The sequence below is a fragment of the Diorhabda carinulata genome, chromosome 1 (assembly GCF_026250575.1).
Source record: "Diorhabda carinulata isolate Delta chromosome 1, icDioCari1.1, whole genome shotgun sequence".
NCBI classification, from domain to species: domain Eukaryota; kingdom Metazoa; phylum Arthropoda; class Insecta; order Coleoptera; family Chrysomelidae; genus Diorhabda; species Diorhabda carinulata.
In genome coordinates, this window is record NC_079460.1 from 5,250,932 (window position 1) to 5,266,156 (window position 15,225).

The 15,225-nt window shown below is 32.5% G+C and overlaps 1 protein-coding gene across 3 annotated transcripts in view; it reads left to right on the forward strand.

The window, feature by feature from the left end:
- The window catches only part of LOC130893501 (sodium channel protein 60E), a 72,783-nt gene extending 57,666 nt beyond the window's left edge, over nucleotides 1-15,117 (forward strand). For all 3 annotated transcript variants that reach the window (XM_057799703.1, XM_057799721.1, XM_057799711.1), the window contains exons 13-31: nucleotides 870-1,063; nucleotides 1,228-1,333; nucleotides 1,493-1,618; nucleotides 2,065-2,224; nucleotides 2,490-2,611; nucleotides 2,709-2,871; nucleotides 2,934-3,216; nucleotides 3,320-3,635; nucleotides 3,858-4,133; nucleotides 5,181-5,285; nucleotides 5,424-5,615; nucleotides 5,670-5,958; nucleotides 6,794-6,987; nucleotides 8,277-8,496; nucleotides 8,840-9,095; nucleotides 9,148-9,507; nucleotides 9,569-9,867; nucleotides 10,820-11,114; nucleotides 11,526-15,117. In XM_057799703.1, coding sequence (XP_057655686.1) covers nucleotides 870-1,063; nucleotides 1,228-1,333; nucleotides 1,493-1,618; nucleotides 2,065-2,224; nucleotides 2,490-2,611; nucleotides 2,709-2,871; nucleotides 2,934-3,216; nucleotides 3,320-3,635; nucleotides 3,858-4,133; nucleotides 5,181-5,285; nucleotides 5,424-5,615; nucleotides 5,670-5,958; nucleotides 6,794-6,987; nucleotides 8,277-8,496; nucleotides 8,840-9,095; nucleotides 9,148-9,507; nucleotides 9,569-9,867; nucleotides 10,820-11,114; nucleotides 11,526-11,769 — 4,200 coding nt within the window. In that variant the 3' untranslated portion in view covers nucleotides 11,770-15,117. The remainder of the gene's footprint in view (nucleotides 1-869; nucleotides 1,064-1,227; nucleotides 1,334-1,492; nucleotides 1,619-2,064; nucleotides 2,225-2,489; nucleotides 2,612-2,708; nucleotides 2,872-2,933; nucleotides 3,217-3,319; nucleotides 3,636-3,857; nucleotides 4,134-5,180; nucleotides 5,286-5,423; nucleotides 5,616-5,669; nucleotides 5,959-6,793; nucleotides 6,988-8,276; nucleotides 8,497-8,839; nucleotides 9,096-9,147; nucleotides 9,508-9,568; nucleotides 9,868-10,819; nucleotides 11,115-11,525) is intronic.
- The last annotated feature ends 108 nt before the right edge of the window (nucleotides 15,118-15,225 follow it).

Sequence of the window (15,225 nt, forward strand, 5' to 3'; positions counted from 1 at the left end):
GAAAAGAAAACCGAAAATCTATTTTTACCTAACAAATTTAAGCGAAAATCAATTTCCAGAAACTTATTCTACTCTGGGAAAATTGTGGAAAACGATACAATGGATTTACCGGAATTATTTTCCGGGAAAGTGGTTTCCGCAGTTAAGCGCAGCTGAAAATGGTCTCAATATATTGTTATTGGGGTCAATTAACCACCCCATTGAGAGAACTTATTTTCTCTTTTTATAACCAGGGTGATTCTTTAAGATTTCATATATACACTTAACTAACTTATAATAATTCACTTATCACTAACACTTAGCTAATTTTTTTAAATTCGTCGATTACTTTGTATTTCGGTCTGTTCGTTATGATTATTTATTATTAACTGACCTAAATTCCGCTACAAAAGTTCTTTATATACATTTCAAAATTTTAATAGTTCTAGAAAATAAAGAAATGAAACAAATAAATAAATAGACCTTTTTAGATAATTATTCACAAGAAACAATGTGAATAAACGATCTGCTATAACAAAAAGTTGTATAAAAAAAACAAACATCCGCCGAAATTTATAACTCTACCAGGCAGGACCGGCTCCAGGGCGGAGACCCGTTCCTAACAATATTTTTCTAATTCATGAAAATACGGGATTTCAATAAACTAAATATGATAATATATAGTCTTCTATATAAAATGAGTAAGCTCAAGTTAACTCTCATCAAAAGCAAAGGCAGGAGAAAATTATAAATATTCAAGATTAATTTATTATTAGAAACTCATAAGACAAATTTTCATTTTGTATTCTATGTACCAGAAAAATCACCCTGTATCTCAAATTCATATTCGATGCATCACGATTTCAGTTTATATATTTCATTTTTTCCAGTTGAGAGTATTGAAATTGGCTCAGTCTTGGATAACAATGAAAGTACTTCTCAGCATTATTATAAGTACCATTGGGGCCCTAGGTAACCTAACGCTGGTACTAGCCATAGTAATCTATATATTCGCTGTAATAGGTATGCAACTGTTCGCCAAAGACTATACAGAAGAAAAGTTTTTTCCCGATCCAGTACCAAGGTAATTTATATATAAAAGTGAACAAATAAAACACTGATATAATCTCAATTTTAATTATATTCTATTTTTTGCTATAACTATTGACCGTTTTTAACATTCTTACACCTTGTTTGTATAATATCTCTTATTTCAGTTTTTTTTAAACAACTACGTTAATTTTTCAGATGGAATTTTACGGATTTTTTTCATTCCTTCATGATGATTTTTCGTATTTTATGTGGGGAATGGATTGAGCCACTTTGGGATTGTATGAGAGCCGAAAAAGCAGAGGTATTTATCTATTAATTCCACCGAAAATATAATTGAATTCACTAAAAGATCTATAAGCATTTTCCAATTCACATATATATTCTGGAGTTGTCTCCAGAAACACTATATTTGGTTATATCTAATTCGGGGTGGTTAGTAATAGTTTTAAATGTTGTACAGGGTTCGGGAACTTGTTTGGCTGTTTTCCTACCGACTTTGGTTATGGGCAATTTCATGGTACTGAATTTGTTTTTGGCCTTGTTACTCAACAGCTTCAACTCCGAAGAGTTAAAAACAAGAAAGCAGGTAAAATTCTTTTTATTTTTGGAATGTTTTATTTGATTTTTTGACCTCATTCTTTCTTAGATCGGAAGCTAAATTTAATTTATTTCTAAGATTATTTGGTATTTGGTGGAAAAGAATCGGTTTCTATGCTTCCATTTCTACCAAAAAAACTGTTGAAGATGAAAATTGATGAATAATCTTTTTGGGTCACAAACATAGAAAAAAGCTATAAATGATAAGAAAGACTTAACGCTTCGAGTAAAATTTATAGTTATTTTAAAGATTTCTATGCAACAACGAATAATTTAATTGATTTCTGCTAAATATTTTTGAAATGTAAAAACTAAGGAAAATTATTATTTGTGGCCAATTTATCAATATAAACGCAAATTGTCAGTGTCAATATCATATATTCACAAAGACGTCAAAATTTAGCCTATTTTTGAAATTAATTTATACTGTGATAGGAAGTCGGTGATGAATCCAAATTGGCTCAAAGTTTTCAACGTATCAGAGATCTTGTAAGAAGACGACGATTGGAAAAAGAAAATGAAAACAACTCAAGATTGGAGCAAATCGTTAGAGAAGTCATGCAGAGACATGCCGAAGAAGAGGCTTTAAGGGCAGGTAATTCCATTTAAAAAACCTTTAATTTTTGATTAAATCACTTTGTCGAATGTTTTTTTTTTCCGAATTCCCGGAATTTAATTGTTTTCTCCGTGTAATATTATGGGTTTTAAAATCTTCATTCATTAATTATTATAACTCGTGAAAAGCAGTTTGTAAGAAACATTACACACCTACCAACTTATACAAAATATGCGTTTCAACACGGTTTTTATAATTTAATGAACTCTTCTTGACATGTTCTATTAAAATTAATGGTTTTTAGCGGAGAAGACGTTGAAATCCTCCCCTCAAACAATCGTCGGATTCCCAAGGGATAAACGCAGCTATCAAGAAGCCATGAACCGTCCCATCTCCATAATCAGCTACGATCCACCGGAATATCAAGTGAGTAATTATCAAAAATAAACTTTAAATTTGTTATATCCAAAACTCTTTAATCATCTATGGCATATCACAAATTCAACAAAAGCAAAATTTTTAGGAGAGAATTCCTGAGGGCGAGAGGAGTAAAATATCTTCCAAATTATATCGGGGTGTAGCGAATACGTCAAATGAAGGGGGAATGTCCTTGAAAGGTGATAGAAGAGAAACGAAACTTTTGCAGAATATGTCTTCGGGATTAGGTACAACTAACAGTAGCAAAGGTACCTATTTCATAAATAATATTAACTAATTTTTTTTTCACGAAATATGTTTGTTATTTTAGAAGAAACCAGCGAAATCAATCCGAGCGTCAACAACCAATGCGCGACAGCAGATTCGGAAAACGAAAATACGCGCACGCCCAAACAAAAAAACGCCGATAACCCCTTCGATGGTGGAGATAAACCATGGCAGACTTTGGTGTCTTATGTAGACGAACTAACAGTTGGCGGTAGAAGAAATTCCAAAGGACAGTATATCGACAGTATGGGGAATTTTCCTGGATTTGGAAAGAAAAAACCGCCCAGAGTTGCTCCCGATTGTTTTCCGAGTAATATATATGAAAAGTAAGTTAAATATGAGGAAAAATCGCATTAAAAAAGAATCTTGATCTTCTGAAATATTGTTATTTATGTATGAATGAACTTATTCAAAATTTGATTTTTTTAGGTGCGTGTGTCTGAACAAATGCGCGAATACTAAAGTAGGAGTAAAGTGGACGAAACTAAGGCAATACGTAATGAGTATAGTAGATACTTCGACGTTCGAATGGTTCATATTAGTTTTAATATTCGCTTCGAGCGTAACGTTATGTTTTGAAGATATCCACTTGGATAAAAGTCCTGATTTGAAATTGGTTTTATACTGGACCAATCTCGCTTTCTCTATCATCTTCATAATTGAAATGTTCCTTAAGTGGATCGCATTGGGTTTCCATAAATATTTTACCAGTTTTTGGACTTTATTGGATTTTTTGATAGTTTTTGTAAGTATAACTTTGGTACGTTCAAAATGAAACATGATGATTTCATACTTCAGTTATGTAATGTGATCGTAATTTACTAAACTGATTGCTCATTTCGGTGGAAAAGAAGCGTTCTAATTGACCGCTTCTTTTATACTAAAACAGAACCGTGACAAGCAGCCACCAATCAAAAAGGATAAAGACACAACTGATCACCATTCAATGCGCTCCTATTATTTTCAGGTATCATTATTCAGCTTGTTAATAGAAGAAAATGAAAATCTAAAAGTACTACGATCTCTTCGAACCCTAAGGGCGTTAAGACCTTTGCGAGCAATAAGTCGATGGCAAGGCATGAGGATAGTCGTCAACGCACTTATGTACGCCATTCCGAGCATATTTAATGTATTATTAGTGTGCTTGGTATTTTGGTTGATATTTTCCATAATGGGTGTACAATTTTTCAGCGGGAAATTTTATAAATGCGTGGATGATGAAGGAGAGCGTATAGACGCTTCAGTGAGTATAAAATTTATTTTAGAGTAGCAGCATTTTTTCATGGAAACTATTATTATTTTCCTTTTTGCTCAATGACACCTCTGCTATCTTTTATTTAGCTCTTTCTGGTTCTTATCAGCAAAAAAACTGAACCACGTGCAATTGAAGGTCATCGTTATTTGTGAAAGTTTCACCGTTCAAAGATTTCTGCAAACTTCGAAATGAATGGTGTAATATATAAGGAATTCGGTATCCCAACCAAGCTCCAAATGTGTGAGGCCTTGCATTATCAAACTATCCGATTTGACAATTTTGGTTAGGTTAAGTTAGATTGCTTCATCCAGTTTAATTAATTGTTGACAGTAAACATCAGAATTGATCGTTTGGTTATTTGGAAGGAGTTCAAAAATTTGTAATCCCACCAAACTGATAGCATCATCTTATTTTATTGTTTTTTGTCAATTTTCGATGTGGTTTGTGCTGGTTCATGATCATTTTCGAACTATGTTACTGTAAAAGACCCATTTTTCATCACCAGTAATGATTCTTTTCAAGAAAGGGTCGATTTCATTTCGTTTAAAGAGCATATGGCAAATGTTGATTATTTCAATTCGTGAGGTACCCAAATATCAAGCTTCTTAACTAACTTAAGACATTTTAATTGTTTTTCAATTGTTGTAGCCTCCACGTAACCTATATGACGATCTTCTTCAGTTGTGACTTTGATTTAGTCATTATCAACTTCAGATTCAATCGACCAAAACGTTGCTCATGTTTGATGGATAAATCTCCATAACGGAATTTTTCTGACACGTGTGCTGGTTAAGCAATCAGCACCATAAACATATTTCTTTGTTCTTCTTCTTATATTGCTTATAAAGTTACGTCAATTTGACAAATATCACGTGACAAAGGACAGTACGGCAATAACATAAGTTATTCAAAAACATAAAGCAACGCTCTCTATCAGTAAAAAGCGAAAGTACTTAGTTGACAAACGATAATAAAAACGGATGCACAACTAAAGTTTCAAAAGTTTTCATTTTGATATTAGATATTTTTTTCCAGATTGTTGACACAAAATGGGACTGTTTGAAACAAAACTTCACATGGATGAATTCCAAAATATCATTCGATCACGTGGGCATCGCTTATTTAGCTTTATTTCAAGTAGTAAGTATTTATATTTTGTTATAGGTCGATCACACCATCGAGACTAATCGCGAACAACAACGACAATTAATTAATCGATGTGTACAGATGAGATTTATATTATATATATTATTAATTGATTCATTTATATTTTTATAGGCAACTTTCGAAGGCTGGATGGAAGTTATGGCGGACGCTGTAGATGCTAGAGGTGTGGATTTACAACCGCAACGAGAAGCCAACCTCTATTCTTACATATATTTCGTCATTTTCATAGTTTGTGGTTCTTTTTTCACGCTAAACTTATTTATAGGAGTAATAATAGATAATTTCAATATGCTTAAGAAAAAGGTAATACAAATTTTCAAAGCTTCTGTAAGTTTTAAATCGTTATTTTGTTTCCAGTATGAGGGAGGCGTTTTGGAAATGTTCCTCACGGAAAGTCAAAAGCATTATTATACCGCTATGAAGAAATTGGGCAGGAAGAAGCCGCAAAAAGTTATAAAGCGACCGATGAACCAGTGCCTGGCAATGTTCTACGACCTGTCGAATTCTCGCCGGTTCGAGATAGCCATATTTGTTTTAATTTTTTTGAATATGCTCAGCATGGGTATCGAACATTATGGGCAGCCGCATTCCGTGTTCTTCGTTCTAGAAGTCAGTAATGCGTTTTTTACCACGGTTTTCGGATTAGGTAAGAGACATTTTTTTATACCAATAATGCACTTTTATTAAAATATTCTGACGTCCTTTCGAAAATGTCTTAAAAAAGTCCTTAATCTGACAGTTCCTTAACGTTACCGGGAACCGTTTAGAAAACACCTCTAGGTTTCTTAATCTGGTTGACTGTCATTTCGAAGGTAACTCTAAAAGGTTTCTTAATTCAACCGTCATTTTAAGGGTAACTCTAAAATGTTTCTTAATCATGTGGGCACCAATTTTCAAGGTATCTCCAAAAAGTTCCGTAATCGGTTTCACAGCAATTTGAAGGGTAACTCCACAAAGTTTCTTAATCTAATTGACACAAGTTTAAAAGGAAACTACACAAAGCTCCTCAATTCAATCAACAACAATTTCGAAGGTAGCTCTACAAAGTTTCTTAATTCAATCAACAAAAATTTCGAAGGTAACTCCACAAAGTTTCTTAACTCAATCAACAACAATTTTGAAGGTAACTCTACAAAGTTTCTTAATCTAATTTACACAAATTTAAAAGGTAACTCCACAAAGTTTCTTAATTCAATTACAACAATTTTGAAGGTAACTCTGCGGGGTTCCTTAATTTAACTAACATCAATTTCGAAGGTAACTCTGCAGCTTAGCAAGAATCATTTCGAAGGTAACTCTTTAAAGTTTCTTTATCTTTTTCGGAACTATTCCGGTGATATTTCTACAATGTTTATAATTTTTTCTCAAAGTTCTTGATATGAAATTTGAAAGGAAATTTTTAGCGGGGCTTTCGGAGCAAAAATAAACTTGAAATATTCGAGTGAGGCAATAAGTAGTAATTTTGATTTTTCTATTTTCAGAAGCAATAGTGAAAATAATAGGATTAAGGTACCACTACTTCACTGTTCCATGGAACGTTTTCGATTTTCTATTAGTTCTGGCTTCCATTCTTGGCATTCTCATGGAAGATATCATGATAGACTTCCCTGTCTCTCCAACGCTTCTTAGGGTAGTTAGAGTTTTTAGGATAGGAAGAATTTTACGATTGATCAAAGTAAGTATATTGTTACATATTTTAAAAATTTTTCAAATAAATTGATTGTTCAGTATTTCCTTCCTGAAGGTTTCCAAAGATTGAACCAGTGGTGGCGTTAATTTGTCATGATATAATTATCAAACCTAATAACGAAGGAAATAATGAACAAGCAAATAATTTATATTTATAATACACACTTATTCAAAACCCCGCTTACTGGTCTACTGTGGCCTTTTGTAAGTATAACGGTTTAGGTGTATCATCCCGGAGTTGTGGTCAGTATTTTTTTAAGTATTATCTGTAACTTGTTTCCCCCCTATCGATTGTTTTTAATGTTGTCTTGGTGTTGCATTCTGTTATTTCTCCTCGGCTGTATAAAGTCGGAATTAAATAAAAATTGTAAGGTAGAATTAGTTTTGTAAGTTGGTATGTTCTATTTCCAAAATTTAATTGGGCAGATTATACCTAAGTGATACACTAGTCAACCGATATTTTATATTAAAAAAAACAATAGTAGATTATATTTTTAAATAGTATATATCATAAAAATTTACCTCCAATTCTAACCCTCTATAATGTCCACAAATAGAAAATAAAAAATCCAAATTCAGTCAGTCGTTAGATTCTTCCTTTCTCTATCGAATGACGTATATTTAAAATCTGCAACAGTTTTGGAATTATCAAAAAATATGAATATGTCAAAAGATTTTTTCATATTCTTCAGCTTTGGCCCATAGTATTATATATTTTGAAATGTGATATAACCAATTTTTTAAATTGCATAGGCGTATCTCCAAATTTGACTTCTTGTAAATCTGTTTGGTTCCCGAATTATTTGAGATTATGTAAACAATTTCGCCATTTTAACAAATTAGTTTTGGTTAAAGTTACTACAAAATGAATTTCATTAAAAAAAATTTGTAAATAAATATAGATATAAATAATGTTGACTAGTGTTATCATTAGCAATATTAGCAGAACTGCAATTCGAAAAACCCATTCTGATTTAAATTACCTTCAGAATTTCTAAAAAATAATAAGTGACTGTTCAACTCAATCTTTACATATAAAATGTCCGACTTTCGTCAGTTTAAACAAAAAATTATATGTCTAAAGAACGAAACTGAAAATCTTGTATATTCCACATTTTAATTATATCCAAAAATACTATAATTTTCGATGCCCCTCACTTTTTCTTTCGTAAGTACGTAGACATAGAAATTTGGAAGAACCTTTTTTGTTTTAACTGTTAATATGTATTGAATTATACATTCTTCCTAACAAAATAAATATTTATTCTCTTCCAGGCTGCCAAAGGTATAAGAAAACTCCTTTTCGCTCTAATAGTATCGCTTCCAGCATTATTTAACATCGGTGCTCTTCTTGCTCTCATCACTTTTATCTATGCTATTATCGGCATGTTTCTTTTCGGCCACGTCCGCCAACAAGGCGCCCTAGACGATATGGTAAATTTCGAGACGTTCGGTAGATCTATGCATCTGCTTTTCCGCTTGATTACCTCAGCAGGTAAAATATTTTCATTGATTAACTAATGTAAAAAATATAAATAGTAAATAATTCAAACAACTTTATAAAATCTTAAATAAATTTTAGATAATCTAACCTTTAAGATAGAACGTTGGTGATATTCATACTGAACACACTATTTACTACATCACCACTCACAATTACACTGTCTGACGCGTATTTCTATAACCAAGTTATCGTCTTCAAAGCTGGAAGGTAAACAGTGTGTTCAGTAATCTGAAGTTGGTATTCATACAACGAGTGCTAAGAAGCTAAATATTTTTATTTCTATTTTTTTTATAAAAAAATTGTTATTTATCTAAATTTTTACGATTTATTCTAGGTTGGAACGACGTTTTGGAATCGTTGATGATAGAATATCCAGACTGTGATCCGCATTATAAAAACCAGAGTAACGGTGATTGCGGTTATCCCCTGTTAGCAATAATATATTTCACCAGTTTCATTATTATAAATTATATGATAGTTATCAATATGTACATCGCCATAATACTCGAAAACTTCAACCAGGCTCACCAAGAGGAAGAAATCGGTATAGTAGAAGATGATTTAGAAATGTTCTACATCAGATGGAGCAAGTAAGTGTCGATATAATGGTCATTTTATTATCTAAAATCCTATATCTTCCAGATACGACCCTCACGCTACTCAATTCATCAGATTTACTCAACTGTCTGACTTCATAGCGTCTCTGGATCCTCCTTTAGGGATATCCAAACCGAATACTGTGGCCTTGGTAAGTTTCAACTTACCGATAGCGAAAGGCAATAAGATACATTGCTTAGACATACTACACGCGTTGGTGAAGCACGTTTTGGGACACGTGGAAGAGACTGAAAACTTCCGACAGTTACAAGAGCAGATGAGTATCAAATTCAAGAAGCAGTTTCCCACTAGGAAGGAACTGGAAATCGTTTCCTCGACCAGAATATGGAAGAGGCAGGACAAAGCTGCCAGACTAATCCAGAAGACTTACAAGGATTATCAGAAGTGAGTTTTACATCTTTCATTTATCAGTTACCTAATTTTTTTCATTTTCTCTCCGTCGTAGACGCAAGAAGGAAAGAGACCGCGAACAAGAAGACGAAACGACTCAAACTTCATCGCCCGGTACTGGTTGGCAGGGAAGATTATCCGCTTTTTTACACGTACATCGAGGGAGTCGCGCCTCTTCTCGCAAATCCTCAAGGGCGTCTGACGCTAGCGATCTCAGCGAACTCGGCGGCCCTTGGCTGAACTTACCGTTGCTGCTGCTCTCCAGCGCCACCAACATGTCCCCCGAGGAGTTGGATTTGACGCGCGACGCCGTCGATGTCAGCATCAAAGTCAGCGAGGCTACCCCGGAATCTGGTAAGTTACTAGCGGCCTACATGATGTTTTACTGCTCAAACGCTTCACCACAATAAACTTTTATCAAATGATACTTTCAATTTTTGATCAAAAATCAACTTCTAGACTCAATTTGAGTTGTTTCTTCTACCATATCGTGCAATTAAACAATTCACGATTGGCTCAACTGTATCAAAAGTATTGATTGATGTACTCTAGATGCCATAGTATCGAAAAACTCACTACTCACTCTATATATACACGCAATATAGACACATTCCAATCTGTTATTGCATTTTTGTATCACGGACGACACTGTACAGCACCGATTTACCATCACTATCGAAGATTTCTTACCTACTTCTACAAATAAGTTGGAATTTCTGGAGCCGTTGGTGATATTCATACACTGTTTGAACACACTGTTTACACTACACCAGCACTCACAATTACACTGTTTTACGCCGTTTGGATAACCAAGTTATCGTCTTCAGAGACCGAAGGTAAATTGAGGCTTTAGAGACTCAAGTTTACCTTCAATCCCTGAAGACGAGTTAGTAATACTACAAAATTTAAAAAAAAATTCATTTATTCCATTCTTGATCTACCTATTTTCTTTCTTATTTACTTTTATATATTTTTGTTTTTACTATCTGCATTCTTCTATCCCTCATCATTTTTGTTTTTATTATAATAAACATAAAAAGTAAAAAAATTCTTCTTGTCTACATTTTTCTCTCTTTTTATTTTCGTATTTTTATATTCTTCTTTCCTCCCTTCTTTTATGCATAATAAGATACAAATATATCCTACTTTACATCTTTTTATTAATCTGCTTAATATCCTTATCTTTACTAACATTTATCTTCATGTTTTTCTTTTTATCTTCTTGTTTTTCATCTATAGTGGGTCACATTTCTCTTTGTTCCAATCCGATGACAGATATAACTACTAGAATTTATTTTGCTTCTAGGTACCACTCCTGTGACCCCCGTCCCTTCATCCCAGCCCCGACGTAGAAGTATTTACAGTTTTCCTTTCTTTTTACGTCATCAAGACGCCGTAGAAAAACCCGACGATAAGTCGTCTTCCCCTCTTCTCGGTCACAAAGAATTAAAATCTTCTCAGACTCTCCATCCGAGCGTGGCAGAAGAAAAACCGAAAAAAGGCAGCATTATTAGAAGAAAAAGGGCAGGGTCTGTGAAATCTCGTCCTACGTCGATGACGGGTAGCGGGTGTCAACGAACTCAATCTGAAAAGTGTACCAGGTAAGTCTCCCTACAATTTTTTTGTAATGTTTCCATTTTCAATAAACATTATTAATCAAATTTTGAAGTACAAGTCGTAGAAAACCCCAACGAAATAACAGAGTATTCGTTGACGTCAGGAAAATCTTTTTCGACCTCATCAAAAAATCGATTATTCTGAAGCAAAAAAACGAAATCAACTGACCTGATATCCTATTCAGGATAAAACTAACAAATTATACGCTATTAAGTCACTCACTTGAACACAACACTGCATGACAGCACGATAGAATAAGTGAATGTTCGATAAAGGTATATCACGTTTCTAAATTAATTTCATTACACCGACTATATCGTTGAACAAACAAAAACGAAGAATTTCCTGCCTACTAATTTCATGACCGAATTATAAATAATTAATCGAATTTCCAGTTTCAGTAGTGACGTAAGCATTCTGGTGACGGAGGCGTCGCCCGAGAGCCACTCGACGAGGCCACCTTTAAATCGTCAAAATAGCGAATCCACCGTAGTTCAAGTATTGGTACATAGAGAAAGCGAAGAATACAATAACGAAGAAGAATCGGGAACTAGTTGTCCGATAATAACCGAACCTGCGCACGAACAAGAATCGACTGACGTAGTTATAGACTTAAATGACCTTGAATCGTGCAGCTGATCTTTACCCAATCGATAATTCGATTTTTCAAACGAAATATCCGGAGGCATTTGATTAATAGTGGGTTAGATTTTTTCGTCTTCTCTAAAACTCGTGATTGATATAATTATTATGGAAAAATAGCTGGATAACTAGGAAAGTGGATTGAACTAAAAGTATACGAAAAGCCTTCAATTTTTAATTTTAGTCATCGATACAAATATAACTATGAATCCATGGGCAGTAAATAACAAATAACCATACTTTCTATACTTATAATCTTCCTTATTTGAAGTCTTCCCATCACTTCGAGATGTTTTTATATTTTAGATATTTTGAAAATATGTTATGCCCCTTGTATAGAGTTTTAATCAAAATATTCTTCCAGGAAATTATATTTTGTCAAATTTTTCATTATCTAATCTGTTTTATGATATATAATGGTGAAAATACAAATGGCCCATGTAAATAAAAGCACTAATTGCGAATTTACTTATTTCAATTAAAATTTTTTACTTACTTCTTTGCTTCCATTCTATAGACGTGTACAGTATATTTTTTGAGTAATGCACGTGACGAAATTAGTCAAATGAAATTTGATTTGTGCCTTTCTAGGCCTTATCATTATATAATGATAATTAATATTTTAATAAATTATAAACATAACCTAAAATATTTATCAAATGCCAAGGATATATTTGTTGCAATAAAAATTTGTAAAATACCAAATATTTAGAAAAGAGCATATTCGTATTACATTATATTTATTTCCAAAAATGACAATCAGTAGAAAAATATAAACAAAACGAAAGCTACTTTTATGAAATTTATCTATATATCTTTTACTTTGGGTCCAATTTTCAACTATATATAAGCTTCGATTCCAATAGATATCAGTTAGTTGGAAACTAGTATTATAAAAACACACTATAACGTAATTAAAGTCAATTGAAATAAACTCGCTTGTAAATGATTCAAATAATAGCCGTAAACTTTCCACACACTTGCGCGTGAGACGCCCATCTAAGCAACCACCCCCAGAAATAGAACATTCCACCACCACCACCTAACATTTCGACAAGTCCTCATCTTCTTTAGCGTCGCAGTTTCGCGCTTAGTCTCTGGATGTCTTAATGTGTGAGTATTTTCGCTATTCAACCTCCTTCGGCAACCGAACGGTCGAGGTCCTTCGCCTTCTTTTCATCTGTCCCCGATTCATAACTCAGTACTTGTTTATGAAGTACGGAGTTACCGTGTCCTCTTGTGGGTAATATTTTAATATATCAAAATTTAGATATTTATACGTTATAGCGAGATTTTTGTCGCTTGACACGCGTCAAACGTCACATGTCACTTTATAATGTCAAGTAGTTTTAAATTAGAAACGTCATACGATATGCTCTATGATTAGTGGGAAGATAATGTGGCGCAAGATACACGCATATATATATATATATATATATATATATATATATATATATATATATATATAAGCAATAATAAACTGGGAATAAAGTTGTTAGATCATTACAATCAGGTTATGTTGTCAGCGTATTGTATTAATAGTAAACGCTGTTTCCTTCTTCCTAATTCTTATTGTTTAATTAAAACAATAACTTAGTCTCGAATAAATAATAATGACACAATACGGGAAAATGCATCTAAATTGTAAAATCCGGCAACATTGCCGTAATAAAAACTTTTGAATCATTAGATTTTCGAAAGTAAAAAATATTGAATCTGACGATATCAGAAGTGCATCCCCATTTTGTGTCGATTATTTTTGAGATATATATATATATAAATAAATAGAAATATAGATGTTTGTTTTATTTTAGATTTTCAACTAATGCGCGTGCGCCGAATACAGTCTGCATTTTATATTTTGAAATTTCGTCAATACTAATTAAAAAATTGAGATTCGGCGAACGCGACGCACTGATTTGAGTTGATTTGTATAAAGCAGTAGGTTAAATTCTAAAAAAATTTAAAAAAAAAACGCCGAATGGTGCAGTCAGAGATTTATATATAAATAATGTATAGAAAAATTTTAAATCGTTATTAGATGATAGTTCATATTTTATAAGTTGTTTCGTTTTCGATTTAGTACATTTAAATGGAACGTCTAAAATTTTGTAAGGAATTTAGTTAAAAGACTTTTAATTATAAGTAAATTGATTAAATTGTGTCTTTTTCGTGTCATTAACTGAATAATTAAAAGTAAAAATAGAAACAAAGTCCATGTATAAAGAAATCTGGACACGAGCGGTCATTAACGTGATTGGTTAGCCTCAAGCTAAGAAATTAATGGCGCCTAAGAGAAACGCGCGAAACAGTGATGTATTCAAATGACCTATAGGGACATATTTTAAAACTATAGAAGTTCTATGGAAGTAAAAACATTTATAGATTTAAATAATGAAATTACAAGAGACGATTCAAATGACAATGTTTAAGTAAAACACAAGTTTGGTTTGTTTTTGTTTACATTCGCGAGACCACATGACAGGTGACAAACGCACAAGCGCGTGCGCCATTAATTAAAGAAATAGACACAAAAATCTCACTCTTACACATCAGCGTTTTAGCTCTTATCCAGACTTTCGAATACATACAAACAATCGTCGACGCCATCTAGTTCAAATTAGTAAAACTATTATTTTAGGTACAGTAACAAAGTCAAAATAAGGATTATCATACAAAATAAAAATGCAGTAAAGTTTTTTGGGTAATTGTTCGATATGGGTTACAACCTTCCGATGACCTTGACCTTAGTTTCTATTCTTCAAATAAAGTTATTTTTGCTTTTCCGGTTTGGATCAAATCTTGCGTTGATACTTACCACCTCCCCCCTTGACCAACATATTTCAAGATCAAGGTCACCAATATAATCTATATCGAAGAATTTCCGTTGTTTATTTATTACAAAGAAATGTTTAAACTAAAATATCATTCAAAAAAGGGGGGGTTTATAGATTTCGTTTGCTGTTTGTTATTGTTTCAAATTTTGATTATACACCGAGAGGATATTTGTCTTTGAACTAGTTACATTGAGAATATTTTATACTTAAATGTACTGATATTCGAGTTGTTGAAAATATATCATATAGATACAGGTTATTATAAGGTCAATTATTATTAAAAGCATATTGTTGATTTATATGGACTATAAAAAGATGTACCCATACAATCATAAAAGTATTAGAATAGATTAAAAACTTAAATAAAAAATAGTATTTCAATTAATATCGTCTTTTTATCGTTATTAAATTATAGATATATATAGTATGCTTCGTTTTTTTTACAAATTTTCGTTTTTATCTTTATATTATGAAAATGACAAATAAAATTATAGTTAAGTTATGAAAATTTATTTCTCTAACCTACACCTAAATTATGTAGCTCATCTGGAATTTACGATTTTTGTCATACGAATATCCAGAAATTATCAGCTTTGTAATGTTTTTTTATTTATAC